The sequence below is a fragment of the Haliotis rubra genome, unplaced genomic scaffold, assembly GCF_003918875.1.
Source record: "Haliotis rubra isolate DU_JTF1 unplaced genomic scaffold, ASM391887v1 Scf286, whole genome shotgun sequence".
Taxonomy (NCBI): domain Eukaryota; kingdom Metazoa; phylum Mollusca; class Gastropoda; order Lepetellida; family Haliotidae; genus Haliotis; species Haliotis rubra.
The window spans coordinates 1,002,964-1,028,966 of record NW_025766953.1 but is presented as its reverse complement, the minus strand read 5'-3'; the positions used below and the strand labels follow the sequence as shown (position 1 = coordinate 1,028,966).

General features: G+C 39.8%; 1 protein-coding gene across 1 annotated transcript in view; it reads right to left on the bottom strand.

Annotated features, from left to right (window-relative positions):
- Positions 1 to 26,003, bottom strand: part of LOC124281630 — a 157,332-nt gene that overhangs the window by 122,199 nt on the left and 9,130 nt on the right. The window contains exons 2-3 of the mRNA XM_046717562.1: positions 16,595 to 16,798; positions 8,859 to 9,005 (exon numbers count right to left, since the gene is read on the bottom strand). Coding sequence (XP_046573518.1) covers positions 8,859 to 9,005; positions 16,595 to 16,798 — 351 coding nt within the window. The remainder of the gene's footprint in view (positions 1 to 8,858; positions 9,006 to 16,594; positions 16,799 to 26,003) is intronic.

Here is a 26,003-nt window from a genome sequence, read left to right as displayed (position 1 = left end):
CTGACAGGTTGCATGTATTCATGCAACTTACTTTATCCTCATTGTACAAAACATAAACTTCAAATTTCAAAAACAAGTTTTTCATTAAAAAAAATCCCTTGAAAATAAGGTTGGTCAGAGAAGCAAATTTGCAAATAAAGTAAAAGAAAGTGAGAATATTGTTTGGACTGCCAACAGCAACTGTTACGTCCCTTCAGGTGGGCTGTCTGTATGACATGCTGCACACATGGAGATGCTAATTGGGCATGTCCAAGATAACATGCCTCCAGCTGCCTAGACTCTACTGAGGGCAGTGGTGTGTGTGCTTCCTGCCACTCCTGTACCAGTCTTTCAGAAACACTGTAGATGTTGGAGTTGAGCCTAATCTAATCATCAGTACTTGGTACTTGTTCACGAACACATGCTTATAACAGAGTCAGAATCATACAGTGTACCCTTCTTTAGCTAAGATGTCTTACGGGGCGGTGGGGTAGCCTAATGGTTAAAAGCGTTACCTCGACATGCTGAAGACCGGTTCGATTCACCACATGGGTTTATTGAAGCCCATTTCTGGTGTCCCTCGTGAGATATTGCTGGAATATAATAAGCAATATAAAACCATACTCACTCACTAATATGTCTTACCTTTATGGTAAAGGTTTACAACTGTTATTGGATACTGAGTGAGTATGGTTTTACGCCACTTTTAGCAATATTCCAGCAATATATCGGTGGGGGACACCAGAAATGGGCTTCACACATTGTACATATGTGCAGAATCGAACCCGGGTCTTCGGTGTGACGAGGGAACGCTTTAACCACTGGGCTACTCCACTGCCCTTTTATTGGATAGTGGATATTTGATAAATTTTCTGGAAATTATTGGAGCAGAGCAGAGCAGAGCAGAGCAGAGCAGAGCAGAGCAGAGAGGGGTTTGGGTGGAGTGGAGTGGAGTGGAGTGGGAGTGGAGTGGAGTGGAGTGGAGTGGAGTGGAGTGGAGTGGAATAGAATGACGAGGTGAAGTGAGGTGAAATTGGGTTTAACGTCGCGCTGGGGAATATTTCGCTCATATGACAACGTGCATGCGTGTGTATGTGTATGTGCGGATGCTAGAATGGAGAGGAGTGAGTGAGTAAGTGAGTGAGAGTATGCTTTAATGCCCCTTTTATCAGTACTTAATTTATACCATGACTTATCAGTCTGACGCAGCAAGTAAACCTCCAGTGATACAGGTCTCAGACAATTATCACTTTGGTGAAGCCCACGAGCACCGCTAGTGCCACCTAGCTGGTAAGTAGGTAGCATTGAACATACATAGTCATTCACAAATACAAAAATCATTTCAGTTCTATGAGCAGGATGAGTGAAGGAGTGTCGCAGCAATATTCCAGCTGTATGGCGGCGGTTAGTAAATAATCAAGTCTGGACCAGACAATCCAGTCATCAACAGCATGAGCATTGATCTATACAAATGGGATACAATGACATATCAGCGAGCCTGACCACCCGATTCTGTTAGTCACCTCTTTTGACAAGCATGGGTTACTGAAGATCAATTCTAACCCGGATCTTCACGGGTTGGGCGTGATGACCATTTTACATGCAAACCCAGGTTGATGAAATCCTCCTCTAGTTGATAAACAGCCTGAACAGAACAAACATTGACTTCAACATGCAAACCTGCCTCTGACATTTAAAAGACATGTTTCTGATGACCCCACATTGATCCCTATACACCAACAAGTTAACAAAGCCAGGTTCATCCCAAAACACAACTCCCTGTAGCGTCATCACATCAGAGATGAAGTAATCCAAGAAACCAACATCACCAGCATACCTTCCATAAACAAATGCTACAAGCACAGGTCTCCATGGGGACCTATCATATAGCGTCTAGTCCTGCAGACTGTATACATTTCACAAACCAGTCCTCCCAATAAGTCTCCGATGGGTTACAGAACACCTCCAACTCACAATGCCTCCCTTGATAGTCAAGTCATCACGGCCAGATACTACAATTACAGTGGTAGTGATTCCCAAATTGAGATCATACAAAGTGTTCCCTGGAGAGTTGTCTAGCAGTCTTCAACAGAGTGGACTTGCTGATTTCATTCACCTACACAGGCTCCACTGACTTCAGACAGGACCAGCAGAAGATGGAGAATGTCAGAAATGTCCACAAATATTCTTTCCTTGTACAAAATATTGGAACAAAGCAATGACATTTAACTACACTGCACACAAATTTCACTATCTACTAGTACTTGAACTTGGACATGGTACTGCATTATCAAAGTCTGCTGTCTCTGCTCAGAATGGGAAAGATATTTAAATACAATCAGATGATATTATCTCACAGTCCCTCATTGGCATTATTTTCCCTTCAACCAAACCCCTAATGAAGCAAGTTTAGGTTTCCTCAATCTACCTTCTCACTGGGTCTCCTTTTTAGTTTAAAGGAATTGTTTGTTTCAATCAAACTTATAATATTCAGACACTAAGCATCAGTCCAAATTTTCCATTGCCTAGACACAAGAGAGTGAGTGTTCTAGCAATATCATGGTAGGGCACCACAACAGGCTTCACACATTGTACCCATGTGGATCATCAAACCTGGTCCTTTGGTATGATGAGCGAATGACTTTAGCAACTGGACAAACCCATTGCCCTGTATAATAGTAGAATTAATTGTATTAAATATCTTTAAATATCTTAACCACATACGAATATAGAATTAACGTCAGTGTATGAAATAAGGCCCTTCCGGGCTAGATTTGTTTCCAGATTACCCTGCATCTTTGATGACTGACTTTACAATTCTCAGTTGCAGCACTTGGTGTTTGTGGCAGATGGACTAAAAGTATGTCGCTGAAGGACTCCTGATACTGGGTACAGGACCCTGTTCCTCAAAGCGATCGTAGCGCTACGACTGTCGTAAGTCTATGTTAAAGTATGGGAGTTACGATCATCTTAGAGCTACGATCGCTTTGAGGAACGGGGCCCAGGACAGTTTAAGTTGCACAGTGTACACACAAACATATCTGTTGATATGTTAAAGGTACCTTAGCCAATGTAACTGAGCCTAGTAAATTAAAAGGTCACTGGCAATTAAATTACATGAAAAAGACTCTCTACGTCTAACTTACTTCAATACATAAATTGCACAGATATTTCACAGTCACCCAATCTAAGTAAACTTAGGCTCAGTATTATTTGTTACACTGCTATACTGAGTCTAACAAAACCTTGTAGAAGGTCGCGTCAGCTAACCTTTTGGACTGACCAATCAGAACACAGCTTACCTAATCGCAAAAGTTAACATTCGCACATACCATTTGAACCTTTACCTCAAAAACTCAAACGATTCCGAATGCTATTTTTTGCACGATCGCTTCCGAGTGATACACGTAATGAGTAAACAGTCGCTGAAAATAGCGTGTTTGTCAATATTCAAGGATGTCATCTTGCGAAAATATAATCTAATAGTAATCATGTTATTAGAAACCCATAAGCGTATACACTGCAGATCAAATATCTGTGTTATATGCGGATTTTCGTTTGTTGATAGACCAGTGTCAGCGACCAGGGAAGAGAAAATTCAAAAACGTTTTGAAAGTCCCGCCGAACCCTAACAAGTAGTTGATGTCTGATTGGTTAAATCTGTTTCGACAAAATGGTGACATATGCTGGAGTACTACCCTGCCAAGCATCTTATAAAAAACACAAAGAAGGCAAACATCTCTTTATTGTAAATATAGGGACTGTGGATGTGGTGGTGAGGATTTTTTCAGGATTGCTTTGCAGATTGCATATATACATATTAGCATGGATTTCGAAGGTTTTTGCCCGGGGGTGACATGTCTTACAAACAGGTATTTACGGTACATGTGAGCATCAAACCATGAAGCTCTGTTATTTGATACCCATCCATGCACAACAACATTTCAACAACCGTTGTTGTGGCAGGTATTCTTTTCTTGTCATTTAGTAGGCCAATCAGGAAACAATGACAAAAGTCTATGATACAGTGATTGTAAGACATTTCTGGTTGTGGAGAAACTATTTACTCTTACTTCATGAACTTTCTTTACTTTCATATCTATCAGTCAATGGCTCATGCAGCAGGTTAAACCTGGAATGAGGAGTAGCAGTCTGTCTGGTGGTCAATGGCTCATGCAGCAGGTTGAACCAGGAAGTGAGGGGCAACAACCTGTCTGGTGGTCAATGTCCCATGCAGCAGGTTGAACCAGGAAGTGAGGGGTAACAACCTGTCTGGTGGTCAATGTCCCATGCAGCAGGTTGAACCAGGAAGTGAGGGGTAACAACCTGTCTGGTGGTCAATGTCCCATGCAGCAGGTTGAACCAGGAAGTGAGGGGCAACAACCTGTCTGGTGGTCAATGTCCCATGCAGCAGGTTGAACCAGGAAGTGAGGGGTAACAACCTGTCTGGTGGTCAATGGTTCATGCAGCAGGTTGAACCAGGAAGTGAGGGGTAGCAGCCTGTCTGGTGGTCAATGTCCCATGCAGCAGGTTGAACCAGGAAGTGAGGGGCAACAACCTGTCTGGTGGTCAATGTCCCATGCAGCAGGTTGAACCAGGAAGTGAGGGGTAACAACCTGTCTGGTGGTCAATGTCCCATGCAGCAGGTTGAACCAGGAAGTGAGGGCAACAACCTGTCTGGTGGTCAATGGCTCATGCAGCAGGTTGAACCAGGAAGTGAGGGGTAGCAACCTGTCTGGTGGTCAATGTCCCATGCAGCAGGTTGAACCAGGAAGTGAGGGGTAACAACCTGTCTGGTGGTCAATGTCCCATGCAGCAGGTTGAACCAGGAAGTGAGGGGCAACAACCTGTCTGGTGGTCAATGTCCCATGCAGCAGGTTGAACCAGGAAGTGAGGGGCAACAACCTGTCTGGTGGTCAATGGCTCATGCAGCAGGTTGAACCAGGAAGTGAGGGGCAACAACCTGTCTGGTGGTCAATGTCCCATGCAGCAGGTTGAACCAGGAAGTGAGGGGTAACAACCTGTCTGGTGGTCAATGGCTCATGCAGCAGGTTGAACCAGGAAGTGAGGGGCAACAACCTGTCTGGTGGTCAATGTCCCATGCAGCAGGTTGAACCAGGAAGTGAGGGGCAACAACCTGTCTGGTGGTCAATGTCCCATGCAGCAGGTTGAACCAGGAAGTGAGGGGCAACAACCTGTCTGGTGGTCAATGTCCCATGCAGCAGGTTAAACCAGGAAGTTTGAGAGTTTACACATCAGGAGTTGGCAGATTGTTGGCAGTCAGTCAGAGAATTTTCGACAGAATAAGCAATTCTTCAGCTACTTACATACTGGCAGCCACCTTGGGGAGGTCAGCCAGAAGTTGAAATACGGATGTCAAACACCTCAGAGGGAGCTAGGTAAACCATGATTACCACTAACAGCAAACATATGTTCATTGTTGCACGGGGCACTGAAGCATTGACGCAAATCTTAATCCATGTTTCAAGCTGCAAGACCTGATTTGTAACAGTTTTTTTAAGCAGTATCTTTTACTGGTTGATACATAAAACAGGAACAACTATTTCCAAACAGCAAAATATGGCATTCTTGACCAACAAATAATCCGTCCCAGTGCTGCTGATGCCTTAAAATAGATTTCCCCAAAATAGTGTGATGGAACTGTAGATCACCTGGATCAATATTATCAAACGTCACAAAGACACAGCTGGTGTCTGCAACAATACATACATGACTGTACTGTAGAGACATGTCTGGAATGTCATATCACAGTGCACAAGAAGATACATCAACACTCAACCTCTCTTAGAGAAAGAGCAGATCACGAGTGACCAGAACACCTAGTACTCTATCAGAAGGCAGCAGAAAAGAATATTCTATAATTTAATACATGCTGCTCTGAATGTTGTTTTATACTTCAGTCAACATTTAAACAATATAATGGTAGTCCCCAAGTCATCATTGCCAGTCAAACCAGTGGTTGATAGTAATGAGAACTTTCCACACCATTCAATCTTGTCAATCAAAAGACACAAATCCCGACCAATGATCTCTATTTAGCTGGCATTCAATACAAAGTGAGTGGAGTGAGTGAGTGAGTGGAGTGAGTGAGTGAGTGAGTTTAGTTTTATGTCGCACTAATTAAGAGAATGATTCCCAACAGGAAGACTTAGTTTCAACTTCACAAGACTCCACCAGTGGGACTTGTTGGTTCCCTGCAAAGGCTCCTTTCAAATACAACTTGCTTTGGTTGTTGTTTGCGCGACTCAGCAATATTCCAGCTATATGGCGGCGGCCTGTAAATAATCGAGTGTGGACCAGACAATTCAGTGATCAACAGCATGAGCATTGATCTGCGCAAGTGGGAACCAATGACCAATCTGTCAACCAAGCCAGCGAGCCTGACCACCCAATCACGTTAGTCGCATCTTTCAACAAGCATGGGTTACTGAAGGCTCATTCTAACCCGGACCCTTACGGGTTTCAATACAAAGAACACACAAGTTAGTGCAGGATTCTAAAAGGCAAGTGAACTCATATGGAAAGATCTGGAGTCCATCCATCAGCAGATCCTGCTGTCTACAAAAGGCTATCACTACACAGCAGCTTCTGAGATCACTCAGTCACTCCACCAAGTGTGATATGTCATTTATGTTACAGATATCTGGCATATGTGTTACAGGTCATATTTGATGAGATATGAACTAGTCATCATATGCAATGATGCACCTTGTAAGTTATTGATAATCACTTGTTTCAAAATTTAGGTGATAAAAAGCATCAAATCATCATTGATGCAAAAGACCAACACCATTCACAGTTCCCAAATACTTCAAACATGCCTGCTTAGTCTGCTGACAGTCATGACACAGCTGAAATTGTACAATGGCTGCAAGTTTGAGAGATCAAGTACAGAGATTAGAAGAACAAATGGAAGATTTAAAGTCCAGATCCCTTCGTTATTATATTTTATTTCAACTACTAAATGGTGAACAAAACGAGACGTGGGAGGAATCCGAAAATAAAATTAGACATTTTATGAAAGATCAACTTAAAATGACAAACACAGATACAGTACATAGCTCATAGACTATCTCCACACAAACCGCAGTCTCCAGTTATTGCAGACTTTATACTTACAAGGGACAGAAATGAAATTAATTATGATATCAATAATTCACTTATTTTTTCAATATTTAAGCAACACAGCCACACATGGCCTTGAGGTACATTCTAAATGGTTTCTGGGCCGCAACTGAAGCTGAAATATTGTTGATACTGTGTTGTGTAGATTCAATGAAGTCTCCAGTTGTGGAACAGCAGCCCTTACATGCGAAATGCACACACTTCCAATTAGAGGATAAACATACTGTGTTGGAAAATCAGGTATATAACGAAATTACAATAGCTCTCATGTTTTTATTTTAAATAAAAAATTAAGAGCTATTATAATTCGTAATAGTCCTCTTATTTTCCGACACAGTATGTTTATTACCATTCTACCATAACCGCGTTATTAAGATTTAAAAAAAACAACACATACTGTGTTGGAAAATCTAGGTATATAACGTGATCATATACCTTTGAATGACTTTAATTAACCAATCACAATCCAGTATTTACTGAAGTCAAGGTAGAATGTGTTGTAGTCTGTCGGCTGATGTTAAAGGTCACATGCAAACGTAAAACACAACTTTGTATGGATCAACAAATCTGATTCAACTTCGGTTGAAAAATGGACTGAAAACCGAAATCAAAGTTCGTTTCAAAATGCAAATTCAACAGCTTATAAAGTTGAAAAATATTTAGCGTTGACGGAATTTCTAACTGTGATATAGATATGTCGTTGTCACAGATAAAACTCAATGTCTTGTGTTTTATTGACATCTGTGTATTCTGCCTGCCTGTCTGCTAATGACAATATTCAATACACATCTGCTATCACTGACCACATGCAATTTGAACTTAACACCAATCAGGCTATACACCATAAACAAAATACATTGATTTATGGCCGAGTTCTAGTCTCTGTCACATTATGTAATTACACAGACAGGCAGGTGTGATACTTGAACACATGACATGTTATGATGTCTGTTGATTGCAAAATGTATATACACAAAAATAAGCATGTATTTACAAAACCCAACATCTCTACATATACACACACAATAAGCCGTGAGGGCATATGCAAATGAACCAGCCGTTACACTTGAGTGCACACCCACCCGCTCTGACTGGGTTCGGTATCCCGGGTGCTTCGTTTCTTGGGAAGTAAACCGAAGTACACAATATTGCACTTTTGATTTGCGATTGTACGCTTATAATTTTGTTTATATGTTTTTTCATAACCTGCAATGTATATTATATGTAATGAAGAAGTGATAATTGTGTTTTAATTATGTTTGATTTTTTGGTTGCATGTGACCTTTAAGGCAATAGCAGTACTCAGCAAAGAATACTTGCTGTCCTGCCTGCCAAGTGAAGAATTCAACACCATGAACATTTGCCATTTAACTTTTTAACTTTAATTTGCCATTCACTATCATCAATATCATGATGTCGCTTAATATAAGTGAAATTGCATTAATTACCCTTTCTCCTAACCCAACAACTTACCTTCAGTGACTGGTAAATGGGTTGTTATTTTTTATAGGTAAAAAATCATTTCCCATTCCGCCTACAGTAATTTTTTTTGTAGGAAAACTGGGATGTAGGCAAATTGGGACTGTAGGCAGAATGGGATGTACGGTAACCAAAAGTATAACTCTTTCATTCCATAGATGTTTAATCTCAGTTTTCAACCATCTCAGTCTTCAATCATTATGACATGGCTGTATGACTTGTGACAAGGTCGTCCTGAAAGAGATGTCACTAACCTGCTGTTTTCAATCTCGTCAACAGCAACAAGTCTTCTAATGTTCCTGATTTGCCACGATTCTCTTCTTTAGCCGAAACAGGAAAGAATGATTTAGCCCGTGTCCGGCGCTTTCTGGATGTGCTGCTCGACTCACGCAAACTGGAATCTAAAGAAACATAACTCAGTAATGACCACTCTCTTCAGGTTTACAGGACAACATAGCTTCAGATGACATGCTCATCTCGCCAAGTAATTACAGGGTTTGACAGGGGCAAGAATTGGTTCAACTGTGACCAATATGTTGTACTGGTCAATAGGAGCAAATATCATTATCCTGTCAGATCAATACGAAGTTGTTGATATGTAATGCACAAAATAACACTATGTTATTGTCTCCAAACCATTTCTCTCGAGATCAGAGAGGCTGAGATGTAGAAGATCATTTTATTCATAGCTGAATGGAAACATAATTATATGTCATTTAGGGGCTCTCAAATGATTATGACAACATAATGATGTTCTTTTTCTCACAAATATCATTTACATTGTAGAAAATTGTGCCTTCAGAACAGGATCAAATCAGGCTGTACCACATATCTTTAAATTATCTCCAAGTATTTAAATACATGGAGTGAGTCTTCCTGGCATAGCATATCATTTCAGTTTGAGATGACATTTTCTCATTTTATTGGGTTGAGTGCCATTCAAACCGACACTCTCAAAGTAAAGGAACAAGTGAATTTAGTTTTACACCGCACTCTGTAAATAATCGAGTTTGGACCAGACAATCCAGTGATCAATAGCATGAGCATCATCTACGCAATTGGGATACGATGACCTGTGTCAACCAAGTCAGCAAGCCTGACCACCCGATCCTGTTAGTCGCCTCTTAAGACAAGCAGGTTACTGAAGATCAATTCTAACCTGGACCTTCACGGGTCTCAGTGTAAGGGAGAGATTGTAATCTCAAATACAAACATGTGACCACTTTCTGAAATTCATGGTGCATCCATAGCTTCGGCCTTTGGAGCCGTAACCAAATTAAGGGTAAACAAAGCATGTGGTCCAGACTATGAGTTGTGAGACTTCATATATTTGTCGAAGTGGCGGTGGTTGAGTGATAGATTACTGTGTGTGGGCGGTTAGATGCCTTACAATGAGAGCGTGTGTTTTCGAGTGAGTGAGTGAGTATGGTTTTACGCCGCTTTTAGCAATATTCCAGCAATATCGCGGCGGGGGACACCAGAAATGGGCTTCACACAATGTGCCCATGTGGGGATTCGAACCCGGGTCTTCGGCGTGACGAGCCAACACTTTAACCACTAGGCTACCCTACCGCCCTGTGTGTTTTCGAATCCCAGAGGGGACTCAACCCCAATGTGTACTTGAATCTGTAGGTCACTGAGAAAGTGAGTGAGTATGGTTTTACGCCGATTTTAGCAATATTCCAGAAATATCATGGCAGGGGGACAACATTTAATTTTGCAGGAGAATACTCGTCCAATATTGATGTTTGTTGGCAAAGGACCCGGACATCTAGCTCCACTCACAATTACTCAGATCACAGAAGTTGTGAGGCAGAAAATTTAACAAAATCACCAGCAGCACAAGTGTTCACAAGGAAGAAAATTTAATCTATGGTCTGGAGTAATGAGTGAGTGTGTTGAGTTTTACACCGCTTTTAGCAATATTCCAGCAATGTCATGGCAGGGGACACCAGAAATGTGCTCTACACACTGTAGCCATGAGGGGAATCGAACCCGGGTCTTCGGTGTGACGAGCGAATGCTTTAACCACTAGGCTACCCAACCACCCCCTTACTGAGAAAGTGTAATCACAAACAGAGCATGTTGCAGTTTGGTGAAGCCCATGGGCATGGATACAGTGCTAACCAACCTAGAAGCAGTAACAACTTGAAATGGGATTCAAACTAACAAGGGTCTCCAGCAAGTCCAAGGAATATAACTCTCCACAATAAACTGAGGCAACTTAGACATGTGGACCACTCTTGTCCACTTTATATACATGGAAGTAATTGTAGAGTGAGTGAGTGAGTGAGTGAGTGAGTGAGTGAGTGAGTGAGTGAGTGAGTGAGTGAGTGAGTGAGTGAGTGAGTGAGTGAGTGAGTGAGTGAGTGAGTGAGTGAGTGAGTGAGTGAGTGAGTATGGTTTTACGCCGCTTTTAATCATATTCCAGCAATATCAGGGCAGGGGACACCAGAAATGGGCTTCACATATTGTGCCCATGTGGGGAATCAAACCTGGATCTTCCGCGTGACGAGAGGAGGTTTTAACCATTTGGCTACCCCACTGCCCTGGAAGTATTTGTAGGACATGACGTGACTTCTGAGGGATGCGAAAATAAGGAGACATGAATAATCCCTAGTGACATTTAAAAATAATTGCGGTTCCACAGATATTGAATCAGAACTTAAAAATATATTTCTAAGTTGTGTTATTTGATGGAATAGATTTGTTACAATGGCAGGAAAGGTGAAATTATGATCACTTGTGCAGCTTTCAACCATATCAAGTTGCAGCATTTTGTTGTTTCATATCGAACAAATGCAGTTGGATGCCTTTGCCAGCTGTTTGTGAACCAATCTGTTCTCTCTGTTCAAACAAATATTGATTCTCGAGTCAAGTGCAAAGAAAATGAAATCAAAGATATATCTTCTTGATAATTGATTAAAAGCTTGACGAGGAATGAAAGAATCAGGTTATCTTGACCTAAAAATTAAAAACAAGCAAGGTATTAACAGTTCTTTAGAATTATTAAGGTAGTTCACAAGGTTTCAGTTGCATTAAATAACGGTGTTAGTGGAGACTTTAGCAGCATATCAACGAAAATCTTGTTTGTGAATTTATACAATTTTGATCAGATTGAATACACAGAGAAATGAAATGAATGAGTTTAGTTTTACGCCGCTTTTAGCAATATTCCAGCAATATCATGGCAGGGGACACCAGAAATGGGCTTCACACATTGTACCAATGTGGGGAATCAAACCCAGGTCTTTGGTGTGACGAGTGAACGCTTTAACCACTAGGTTACCCCCCCAATGGACATAAACAACACAGTCTGTTGGCTGTGACAGCTTGTGACATGTAGAGACAGCGGACAGCTAAAACGATTCATTATTCCATAGAAACTGTCATTTACCACTGAATATCTGAAACTAGTCAACGTTTTGAAGTGATTGGAAAGTCCTGCACTATATCCAGCTCATGCATATGGTTTAAAAATGGTGCAAGGAGTCAGCATGAACTGAAGTGTTCTTAAATGCATTGATGCAGGAATATTGCTTAGTGTGGCGATAACCAAACAAACAAAAGACTTCTGGAGAATCAACATGAAGCAGACTGACTTGGATGAAAAATGAGAAATCAGGAATAAACCTTTGCTGGCCCTGATCTACTATTACTGGAATCAGCCGTACAAACATTTTTCCCCAACTTATCAGTGATTCAAGTGATATTAGTTACAACTTTGTTACACTTTTCAGTAGAAGAGTATCTGAAACTGTTATTCAATAACTTATGTATCTAAAATCAGAAAACAACAAAGCATAGAGAAGCTGTCAAGCAGCATTGAATCAATGAAAGAAAGCAAACTCACTTTGACTTCAAGATCATATTGAGTGTCATTTACATTCTCTACAAGTGCTCAAGTATTGCACCATTCAAATCTAGAACAGTTTACATCAACCAGATCGTAGGCCTACATCCACAGCTCATGGACAACCTCTGACAAGTTTTCACCATGGGTCTATGATTCTTACACAACTCTTCCCTAACTAAACATTCTAAAAGAACGCTCCATCCCCACCCCCCCCCCCAAAGAATGTTATTACTGTTACATCAACAATTCCTCTGACATGTGACTTCACGATTTAAAACAATGCAATCTGTCATGATTCCATCAACCAATCAGAAACTCAAGATTCCACATGTATTCCAGTCATCCAAAGGGTAGCCTACTGGTTAAAGCATTCATGTGTTATGCAGTGTTTAAAACTCCCAAAATTTCAAGCCAGACAGCCAGACTGTAACTTTAAAAAATGACCAGTCCAGATACAAACTTGCCTGTCCGGCTTTCATTAATGAAAAAAAAATAATCAGGTTTCTGAATACTTTACTGTTGCTTGTAGGCATCGCAATGAACAACATGGTACTGAACAGGCAATGCCCCGAGTTTAGGTAAACTGAAAGTACATGTGTTGTGATTGGTTATTGTGAAATGAACTGTCCAGACGTGAATCAGTTAACATAATTATCATAATACCTTAAACACCTAAAACTGACGACCAGAGAACCTGTCTGATATTATGAAATAATTACTGATAGAGGTAAAAACATCTACCAGAACACCGGACAGGCTACTTTTGAAATTTGACCGTCTGCGATGAAAATAGACCGTTCTGGATGGTCGGGCAGGCGGGAATTTTAAACGCTGGTGTTATGACAATTAGACCCGGGTTTGACCCCCATAAATGAGTACAATGTGCAAAACATGTTTCTGGTGTCCCCTGCTGTGATATTACTGGAATATTGCTTTACTGGAATAAAACCTTTATAAAGTCAGGCAGTCAAACAAAAAATTTATCCATAAAATTGTGTCCCTGATAAAACAGGTCCATGATTTTAGCTATGATTCATCTCGGACAGACATTATTAGCAAATCAGATCTATTTTGGACACAACAGATAACACTGATAAATGATTGCTCAAAAGTCATACAGTGTAAAGCAATATATATGTACTATTATCATGATGATATGTAATGACCCTATCTGGATACAGTCATTATAAGTCAGTGAACTGTAAATTACTCGTGGTTCTTCTTTGAATGGCATTTACAAGGGATTAACATGCATAGCATCACAGACTGTTTGGATATCAACTTCTGTATTTTGTTTCACACGACACTTCAGAGTTACATCTTACTCCATTTTCAGGTGAAGGGAGGTGGGGTAGCCTGGTGGTTAAAGCACTGCTCATTTCGTAAAACTAAACTCGAACACCTGGTTCGATTCCCCACATGGGTACAATGTGTGAAGCCCATTTTGGTGTCCTCTGACGTGATGTTTCTGGAATATTGCTAAAAGCGGCGAAAAACTAGACTCACTCGCTCTTTCTTCAGGTGAATACTACCTACCTACCTACCTACGGGTTGCTGGAGATCAATTTTAAGCCGGATCTTTACAGGTTATACAATATAAGACAACAACAAAAAACAATGGACACAATATAAACTCAGGACAGTTTATGTAACAAAGTAGGTGAATTACTGAGAAACCTGGTGTTTGTCAAAGGGGATGACAGAAAGATACTTCTGATAGGGAGCAGCCAAAGGAAATAGTTGCTAAGACAACAGTTTAATGAGTGAGTGAATGAGTTTAGTTTTAGGCCACTTTAAGCAATATTCCAGCAATATCATGGCGAGCACTTTACTAAGAACAATTCCCTACATGGGTACAATGTGTGAAGCCCATTTCACGTGTTCTCTGCTGTGATATTGCTGGAATATTGCTAAAAGCCGCATAAACCTTTACTAACAATCACTACTAAAAACAATCATAGCAATGAGTCCCAGGTAACACATCATCTGAAATCAGTCAGAAACAATAGACTTTCCTGATTTTCAAAATTGCCTACATGTTACAGTAACTACAGTAATATGTAATGGACAACAATTTACCACTGCCTGTTGGTTTCTAAATTTCAATCACTGCCTCAGCCATACGCCTAAATACTTCTGTCGATTTCAAAGCTTACAATTTCTCACCAACCTTACATATTGCACAAGACGCTCACATTTCAACCACCACCACATTTGTCGGGTATTCAAACTCCATGCCAGTTTTAAAAGATCAAATACATCCTCCACATACCACTATGAATATGTAAATCAAGTCCCACAACAGTCTCCGGGCCCCATACAGATAATAAATCAAGCTCCCAACAACCTTCCCCCACTTCAGTTTCTTTCAAGTAAAGTTAAACAGGCCTAAGCAGGCTATGCTTTCTTTTTTCCATAAACGTTTAATGCAAAACGGCAACCAGGATAAAAAAAGGCTCAGCTTGAGTGAGACTATCAATTGCTATCTTTCAAACAGTTTGAGAAGCAGAGAACCACCTGCTCATGTTGTCATGGTACGCAACAGCATAATGGAGCTTCATGTGAGAGGCTCCGCTGTAATTCACTGGTGCATGATGCATCTGGCAATCTTGAATACTGTATCAGTTCTGGGTGATTTGTCTCAGTGCCTATGACACCACTGACCTGATGTTGAAATTTGAAACAAACATAACATCAGCCTTTGTTCCTGTTTTTTTAAGATGGTTGGCGGTTTGTGGATGTCATGGTAATGCAATTCACATCAGCTCTTTTGTGTACCACCCTAGTGTACAGTACACACCTCTATATGAAGGTTTACTACTAGTGGTCACCACCCTAGTGTACAGTACACACCTCTATATGAAGGTCCACTACTAGTGGTCGCCACCCTAGTGTACAGCCAGCCTCATGTACAGCACACACACATAACCAATTTTTCAGTGTATTTTACATTACACTATATTTTGCAAAAGAGTGCGAAGTTAAATCCCTGATAAATTCCAAATATTTGCTAGATTGGCCACCAAATTCAATGCCTTCTCTGATAAGGAAGAGAGTTTTATGGATGTCGACTTCGTTATTAAGAGAATACAACGTTTCGGAGTATATCCTTACTCCAACACCTGATTTACCCCGAAACGTTGTGCTCTTCATAATAAAGACGTTGACATCCATAAAACTCTCCTCCTTGCGTGTATAACTTGCCAATGTTTTCAAGGCATCTTCAAACATAGGGCCTTCTAGGGGTCACACTGACAAATTGGGGGATGTGCACACCTTCATCAGACAATGAAGGCACTATTGCAGCTTGTTATGTATTAATTATGAAATATCTCTCTACTGTACTTGTGTACATTAGGTTGATGAAATATATTCTTTTTCATCATTCCAAAACACACAAATATAATAGACATAAATACACAAAGATGATGTTACATGCTAACTTGTGAGTATTAGCTGCAACTGAGTATAATTCTACACCAAGACAGCCAGTCGCAGAGAGGTGAACTTCCCAAGTGATCTCTGTTCATTCATGCAGCTGATTAATAGTATGAGGAAACCCCACACATAACACTTGACACCAAGTAAGAGTGAGTGAGTGAGTGAGTGAGTGAGTGAGTGAGTGAGTGAGTGAGTGAGTGAGTGAGTGAGTGAGTGAGTGAGTGAGTGAGTGAGTGAGTGAGTGAGTGAGTGGGTTTAGTTTTATGCCCACTTTTAGCAATATTCCAGCAATATCACAGCGGGGAACACCAGAAATGGGCTTCACACATTACCCATGTGCGGGAAGCAACCCGTGTCTTCGGCATGACCGGCGAACGCTTCAACCACTCGGCTTACCCACCGCCCTGACAGCAAGCAAGAGGAGTGTCTGTCTGTGGACAAACTTTGAACACTATGGCAAGTTGCTGTTCAATTTGGGAATAAACCTTAGTCCAAACAACAAGTCTCCCTTATCTTAGAAATGTCTTACACAAAAACACCTTCGCCTGTTTGCAAATGATAAAATCACAGGCATGAATCCAACCACAAAAATACCTAGGATGAAAAAACAGATTATTCCAATCTGTATTCTTCCCGAAATGATGTTCAAGAGCCTAGCTTGAGATTTGAAAAGATATCAATGAGAGAACTTACCCTTTTTGCTGGTGGTGTCTCTATCGCTGCTATAATCTGCTTTACTCTTGTTTGACAGGTAACGAGTCCCAAGGATGTTTGCCGCAGTTTCCCGATTCCCAGCTTCCTCGGCACAACGCTGCAATGCCTGTCCGTCCTCCCACGTCAGATTTGTAGTTAATCCCTCTTGTAAAAGATCGTGCAAGTTTTCCTTCTTTGATAGCCCTAGAAAGACATGGGTACAAATCCTCAAATAAGTGAGTTACATCTCTGCTGATCCCTGCCATGTTGCTGCAAGGGATGTTCAAGGCCCCTAATGGCTCGGGATAATGCTTGGGTGTTTTATTGAATCTCAGATTGAGTGAATTCTTACAAAGGAAAAGGAGTTGCCATTTCAAGGAGACTTTTCATGAAAGTTGTTTAAGGAATGTAATCAGTGATAACTGGAAGGCAGTAGGGTTCCAAGGGAAACTTGGACATCAGACTATCTTCAATTTGAAATGGAATTTCATCTCGTCTGTACAGTGACTCATGGGCTAAACTCTCAAAGGTTTTCCACTGCTTCATGATAAGCCAGGTGATGAGTGGAGAAGCACATCTATCTAGCAGGTTCATCAAAGGAGTAAAAAGATCTGGGTTACAGAGGCAGGTTTTATACAGATCCAAGCGGATGTCTTTCACAACATTAATTCTCAAGGACTTATAGCTAACTGAACTACTTTGAAAATAATAATACTTCCTAATTTCAAATTTCATTCAGTGCCACTGCCAGATGTGAAAGACCTATAAACACATGACCTTCCTTATTGTGATATATACGTCACTGAGAGTGAATGAGTGAAACTTGTTAACACGGCAGTCAGCAAGATCCCAAATATGTTGTGATCAGTTAGCAATATTCCAAATGTTGTTAACACTGCAGTCAGCAATATTAAAAACAAATGTATTATTAACACTGCAGTCAGCAATATTCAAATGTTGTTAACACTGCAACACTGCAGTCAGCAATATTCAAATGTTGTTAACACTGCAGTCAGCAATATTCAAATGTTGTTAACACTGCAGTTAGCAATATTCCAAACGTTGTTAACACTAGTCAGCAATATTCCGAATGTTAACACTGCAGTCAGCAATATTCCAAACGTTGTTAAAAGCAGTCAGCAATATTCTGAATGTTGTTAACACTACAGTCAGCAATATTCCAAATGTTGTTAACAGCACAGTCAGCAATATTCCGAATGTTGTTAACACTGCAGTCAGCAATATTCCATTAATGTTGTTAACACTACAGTCAGCAATATTTCAAATGTTGCTAACAGCACAGTCAGCAATATTCTGAATGTTAACACTACAGTCAGCAATATTCCAAATGTTGTTAACAGCACAGTCAGCAATATTCTGAATGTTAACACTACAGTCAGCAATATTCTGAATGTTGTTAACACTGCAGTCAGCAATAATCCAAATGTTGTTAACACTGCAGTCAGCAATAATCCAAATGTTGTTAACAGCACAGTCAGCAATAATCCAAATGTTGTTAACACTGCAGTCAGCAATATTCCAAATGTTGTTAACACTACAGTCAGCAATATTCCAAATGTTGTTAACAGCACAGTCAGCAATATTCTGAATGTTAACACTACAGTCAGCAATATTCCGAATGTTGTTAACACTGCAGTCAGCAATAATCCAAATGTTGTTAACAGCAGTCAGCAATATTCCGAATGTTGTTAACACTGCAGTCAGCAATATTCCAAATGTTAACAGCACAGTCAGCAATATTCCAAATGTTGTTAACACTACAGTCAGTCGAAGTTAACAATATTCCAAATGTTGTTATGTTGTTAACACTGCAGTCAGCAATATTCCAAATGTTGTTAACACTGCAGTCAGCAATATTCCAAATGTTGTTAACAGCAGTCAGCAGTCAGCAGCGGCAGTCAGCAAATGTTAACACTGCAGTCAGCAATATTCCAAATGTTGTTAACACTGCAGTCAGCAATATTCCAAATGTTGTTAACACTGCAGTCAGCAATAATCCAAATGTTGTTAACAGCAGTCAGCAATATTCCAAATGTTGTTAACAGCAGTCAGCAATATTCCGAATGTTAACACTGCAGTCAGCAATATTCCAAATGTTGTTAACACTGCAGTCAGCAATAATCCAAATGTTGTTAACAGCAGTCAGCAATATTCAAATGTTGTTAACACTGCAGTCAGCAATATTCAAATGTTGTTAACACTGCAGTTAGCAATATTCCAAACGTTGTTAACACTAGTCAGCAATATTCCGAATGTTAACACTGCAGTCAGCAATAATCCAAATGTTGTTAACACTGCAGTCAGCAATAATAACAGCACAGTCAGCAATAAATGTTGTTAACAGCACAGTCAGCAATATTCCAAATGTTGTTAACACTGCAGTCAGCAATATTCCAAATGTTTCTAACACAATATTCATGTTGTTAACACTACAGTCAGCAATATTCCAAATGTTAACAGCACAGTCAGCAATATTCTGAATGTTAACACTACAGTCAGCAATATTCCGAATGTTGTTAACACTGCAGTCAGCAATAATCCAAATGTTGTTAACAGCAGTCAGCAATATTCAAATGTTGTTAACACTGCAGTCAGCAATATTCCAAATGTTGTTAACACTGCAGTTCCAAATGTTAACAGCACAGTCAGCAATATTCCAAATGTTGTTAACACTACAGTCAGCAATATTCGAATGTTGTTAACATTCCAAATGTTGCAGTCAGCATAATAATCCAAAACGAATGTTGTTAACACTGCAGTCAGCAATATTCCAAATGATGTTAACAGCAGTCAGCAATATTCCGAATGTTGTTAACACTGCAGTCAGCAATATTCCAAATGTTGTTAACACTGCAGTCAGCAATAATCCAAATGTTGTTAACAGCAGTCAGCAATAATCCGAATGTTGTTAACAGCAGTCAGCAATATTCCAAATGTTAACACTGCAGTCAGCAATAATCCGAATGTTGTTAACAGCAGTCAGCCATATTCCGAATGTTGTTAACACTGCAGTCAGCAATATTCCAAATGTTGTTAACACTGCAGTCAGCAATAATCCAAATGTTGTTAACAGCAATATTCAAATGTTGTTAACAGCAGTCAGCAATATTCCAAATGTTGTTAACATTACAGTCAGCAATATTGCAAATGTTATCAGTGGAGTCAGCAATATTCCAAGGATGTTGTCAAGAAGAAAAATCTGCAAATTCAAGATATGGTGTTAACATTGCAGTCATCAAAATTCCAAACATGGTGTTGTTAACAGAGCAGTCGGGAGGAATCCCTTGCATGTCTCCTACATGACCGACCAGGCGAACCTGTGACTGATAGAATGATCAGCTGTATGCCCCATCAAGGCACGAAGATACAATCAGTCAGCGAGTCTGACCAAGCAGTCCCAGTCTGTCTCACAGAACCATATTATTTTCCACTTACCGGTACCCAGCCCTTACTGTCATGCAAAAATACGACAATGAAGCAAAGCCTAGTTCTCACTGTCAATCTTATTCAGTATTAATGGAGTTCTTTCTCTCCATCAAAATTTAATATTTTCAGCGACTAAGTGTTAGTCCCAGTCCCATTGTAGTCATCCAGGAACTGGGGTCCCTAGAAATGTGGAATAGAACGGGAGTCATTACTTAAAGTCCGTTTGACTTCATTTGCGACCGATGAATTGCTCACTAACACAAAATCTAACATATGCAACAAAATCAAACTTTGCACAGTCATATAAAATCGACAGACCATCTCAGATGATTTGTCTCATAATTTGGACAACTGAATAAAAAAAGTTGTTCAACAAACGACCATTATTTGGTTGTCACTTTTCGCTATTTCTTAGAAGGGAGGACCACTTGCTGGTATTCGGATGTCCAAAATTATGAGACAAATCATCAGAGTTGGTCTGTTGATTTTATGTGACTGTGCAAAATTTGGTTTTGTTGCAATCATTAGATTTTGTGTTAGTGAGCAATTCATCGGTCTAAACAAAGTCAAATGGACTATAATAAGTAACACTGAACAAACAATCTTGGGTCTTCCTTCAGGAAAAAACCCCAGGTAACCAGTAAAACAAAGGCTTCAGTGCACAGCTGCTCCCTGGTCTATTTTATATTGCTGACTGAACAGTTGGTGACCTTAAAGTTTCACTGATAATGGATTGCCTGACTTGTGTCTTTTATCATTGTACTAGACTAGACATGGCAGTAACAGAACAATTCCATTTCTCCTTTTCAGAGAGTTACACGACTTGGGAGAATTTACATATAAATGGCTTTAGTAATAACATCAACAATGAAAGTTTAATGTTGAACATTAATATCTCAGGGCTAAACAAAATATTTTTAGATACCAGGTTTTGTGTGAGAAAAATGCTTAAGATGTTCATCAGTCACGACATCACAAGTTTTACAGGTGCATATCCCAAAATCTATCAGTCGTGATGTCAAACATTATCATCACCAATGGATAACATCATCTTGACAAAGATGTTTCATGTAAAGTTTTGCATTTACAGTCCAACCATTGAAACATGAATCAACAAATACGTCATCACATTGAACATATATATATGAACATATGCATGCATGCGGGCGTGCGCGCACATGGGTTCAATGTTTGAAGCCCATTCAGGGGTGGAAATAGCCCATTGCCCGACGTCCGAGTCCAGTGTGTTTTTTCTGTCGGGCTAGCAAATTTGTATGTCACGCTGTACCAGTGTCCAGTTGAATTTCCAATGTTAATTATGTTGTTCATTTAAAAAATCAACAAGAAAATCGGCCAGTATAGTGGAAAAATTATCAGGGCAAGTGAATTTACATGTGCCACTGTACCGGAGTACATTAGCAATTTTAAAGTTATTTCCACCCCTGCCGTTTCTGGTGATATTGCTGGAATATTGCTAAAAGTGCTGTAAAACCTGTGACACACACTCACTCACCCATGTTTGATTGGAATGAGATTCTTCATGTATGGTCAGTAGGGTTGGGTATTAGCAAAATTTTCGCATTGCGATATATTGTGATATGTGTTGGCGTATTGCAAATTATTGTGAAAGTGTAACACATGGGTTAAGGTAATGAAATTACCGTTTTCTTTCTTTTGAAACAATGCCACTGGCCACTGTTATGACTCAGATGTGATTGTACAAGAGATCAATTGAAAATGTTTCCAAATTGAAGACTTCGCTCTAAAGTTTTGAACTCCAGAAAAAGCGTCTGCTGCGGCGCCCGCCAGTTTGGTTTGTTTATCAATACAATGAGTGCCAGTACCAATCTAGTTTTCTATTGATATGGTTTATATGGTCTCAAAAATATTAATGTTTATAATATAAAGGAAATACAAGTGTTCTTAGTATTTTTGACTGCATCACGAAAATTACTGATCATGGTCCTGGAAATAGCTGATCGTATCGGGTGAACCGGTTCGCGAAAAGTGTACCGCAATATATCATATTGTGAAGTTCGAATTGCACTATACTGGTTAACTGGTAGTATCGCCCACCCCTAATGGTCAGGCAGATTATGTCATTGATTAGGTTGTGAAAAACTGTGAAATTAGTATCTGTTTATAACTACTGCACACTGAATACATACATTGTGTCAATATAAATACAGGTAGATGCATAAACGGCTAATGATTATCAGTAATTAAATATTACAACAAACACTAATTAACACATTTTTAAAGAATTTTATTTAAAATATTAATAATTTATAGAATAACCATGACTGGGCTGACTTAAATCCAATATGACGCGTGTTGGCAGCTTCTGAGACAGTATATGACAACTTTGGTTCTAGTTAAGCAGTAGTGACAGCCGCTCCCCTAGCAGAGTCTCACGTTACGGACACTGAGGAGGATGTAAAACTTGAAACAAACCCATCAGCCTCGTGGCAATATTGAATGTGATGCACTTCCCTGACACCGCCATCCACTAGAGGACTGAAGTAGCCATGAATTGAAAAGTGCTCAATGGGTGCTTTTACCACTATTTTTATGAGAATTATGACAAAAGCTGACCTACCAGAACTGGTATAACTGATATTGTCCATTAACAAACTTCAATGAAAACTTCAAACTACAGAGATTTCTCTTCCGAATATGAACAAATGAGGTGCCATTGAGTTGCAATCGGTTGCTTGGTAACACATGATATGTGGGCTGTCGTGATTGTGTTATTCATCAATCCTTAAAATCCCTTCCATCAAATTTGTACTTTTATCGTTTTTATTTGTTCATATAACCAGAGACCCCATAATAGATTATATGGTCTCTGATATAACCAGCCATCACTCTCCTCAAGTGTGACAAGTGTGTAACCCGATAGTTTCAAGCGACTTACATTCTTCCATTCCCTTATGTAAATTTGACCATTAACTGAGAAAACAACTGAATAAGTCACAGTGTCTTATGATGGCTGACATGAGAATCTCATCAAAATGGAAACCTGATATAATTCTGACAACAGCAGAGTTGAGAATTGGTCAAGAGAAGCTCTTTGACATTTAACTGAAGATAAATCTGCCATGTTCTTATTGCTGTGCAGTTAGTCCTTGACATCGGTGTACAATATGGTGTCCGAAATATATGCACCATGATAGAAATCAAAAGAGACTAATAGTCTATTTCTGATAGTTGCTCTCAGTAATTTTTTTAGAGTTATTAATTGCAGTCTGCAAGTAAGTCTGGACCAGACAATCTAGTGATTGAACCAAAGCTGACCAATGAGCAGAACTGGAGCTACGGTCCAAACTCGATTACTTACAGACCGCCGCCATATAGCTGGAATATTGCTGAGAGCCGCGTAAAACTAAACTCACTCACTCACTCTCACATGAAAGGACATGTCACGTGTCACACTTCCCATGTCAGAAAAAATAGTCCACATTATGGTGATGACCGACCAGCAAATGACCGTCATATAACTAGTTCAGAAGGCATATCCCACGGGAGAACATATCATAGAAGGTTTGGTAATGATGAAGGCATCGGCTAGTTGGGGTCCAAAGCTTCTGACATTTCATAGACACTAAGTATAACACGTGTTGTGATAATTTATCTCTGTCTGAAAATGACCCTGAAACATTCTAGCAATAACTCTTGACAATTCATGAAACCTGTGTTAACCACTTCCAGGCTTAGTCCAAAGAACATTCAAAACAGTGAAGGCATTTCACATCACCACGTCAAAATAAGGCCAAAACTGTCCCATGAGCTGGGATCAGACATGTTCTTGGATGCTGAGGGTGTCTTTATGAAGGATCATCTTCCAAAAGGTCAGACAAAAGTGGAGCATAACATGCTGCACTTGTAAGGCAGTTAATGGATGAAATTGAGACTGTGAGATGTTGGACACGGAGAAAAGAAGAATGTACTGATGCACAAATCCGTCCTTGCCGGGAGTACAATCCATGAGTATTGCTTAAGTCTTCTCATTCTCTTGACCTGGCTCCGCAAGACTTCCATCTGTTACCAACTTACACAATTCAGCAGGATGACATGTTAGGGGACTGCCCATAGTTTCCAAAATAAACTCATGAATATTTCCTTAATGGATATCTACATTTCATCAAGCAAGATGTTTCTTCCATTCCAAGGCTTGTTCCATAAAATGAGCAGTGTAAGTTTATGGAACTGTAACTGCTAGTATACATGAGCCGTTCTTTCTTTTGTGGGCATTCTGGAAACTACCTGCTTGGAGGATACATGTGTTCCTGTCTTAAATTGAAATGGAAGTCTAACACCATGGCAAAGTTATGCTGACAGAACAACAATATGTGTAACATTTGGTTCTATAAAATTTGGTAGTATAAATGTCACTACCAGCAATAGACCAAAGAGAATGCTTACATAACTGCTGCACTGTTGATAAAACTGATATATCTATCAATACCTCCAGACAACACATCACAATGAAATAGCTGAGAAATAGCAGTGACAATGTGCTGTGACAGCTGAGTGAGATAATAGTGAGAAAACAGTGAGATAAGAATGAGACAGCAGTGAGATTACATTGAGATAACAGTGATATAATGACATAATAGTGAGACAGCAGTGAGATTACAGTGAGATAATTGAGACAGCAGTAAGATTACAGTGAGATAACAGTGAGTGAGTGAGTTTAGTTTTACGCTGCACTCAGCAATATTCCAGCTATATGGCAGCGGTCTGTAAATAATCAAGTCTGGACCAGACAATCCAGTAATCAACAGCATGAGCATCAATCTGCGCAACTGGGAATCGATGACATGTGTCAACCGAGCCAGCGAGTCTGACCACCCGATCCCGTTAGTCGCCTCTTACGACAAGCATGGGTTATGGAAGGTTCATTCTAACCTGGACCTTCAGAGGTAGAGATAACAGTGAGATAACAGTGAGATAACAGTGAGATAGTGAGATAACAGTGAGATAGTGAGATAATAGTGAGATTACAGTGAGATAGTGAGATAACAGTGAGATTACAGTGAGATAGTGAGATAACAGTGAGATTACAGTGACATAGTGAGATAACAGTGAGATAGTGAGATAACAGTGAGATCACAGTGAGATAGTGAGATAATAGTGAGATAGTGAGATAATAGTGAGATAGTGAGATAACAGTGAGATAACAGTGAGATAACAGTGAGATCACAGTGAGATAACAGTGAGATAGTGAGATAACAGTGAGATAGTGAGATAATAGTGAGATTACAGTGAGATAGTGAGATGACAGTGAGAGAGTGAGATAACAGTGAGATAGTGAGATAACAGTGAGATTACAGTGACATAGTGAGATAACAGTGAGATAGTGAGATAACAGTGAGATCACAGTGAGATAGTGAGATAATAGTGAGATAGTGAGATAACAGTGAGATAACAGTGAGATCACAGTGAGATAGTGAGATAACAGTGAGATAGTGAGATAACAGTGAGATAGTGAGATAATAGTGAGATTACAGTGAGATAGTGAGATAACAGTGAGATAGTGAGATAACAGTGAGATAGTGAGATAACAGTGAGATTACAGTGAGATAGTGAGATAACAGTGAGATTACAGTGACATAGTGAGATAACAGTGAGATAACAGTGAGATAACAGTGAGATCACAGTGAGATAGTGAGATAATAGTGAGATAGTGAGATAACAGTGAGATAACAGTGAGATCAGTGAGATAGTGAGATAACAGTGAGATAGTGAGATAACAGTAAGATGAGTGAGAGTGAGAATAGTGAGATTACAGTGAGAGTGAGATAACAGTGAGATAGTGAGATTACAGTGACAGCAGTGAGTCACAGTGACATAGTGAGATAATAGTGAGATTACAGTGAGATAACAGTGAGATTACAGTGACATAGTGAGATAATAGTGAGATTACAGTGAGATAACAGTGAGATAGTGAGATAACAGT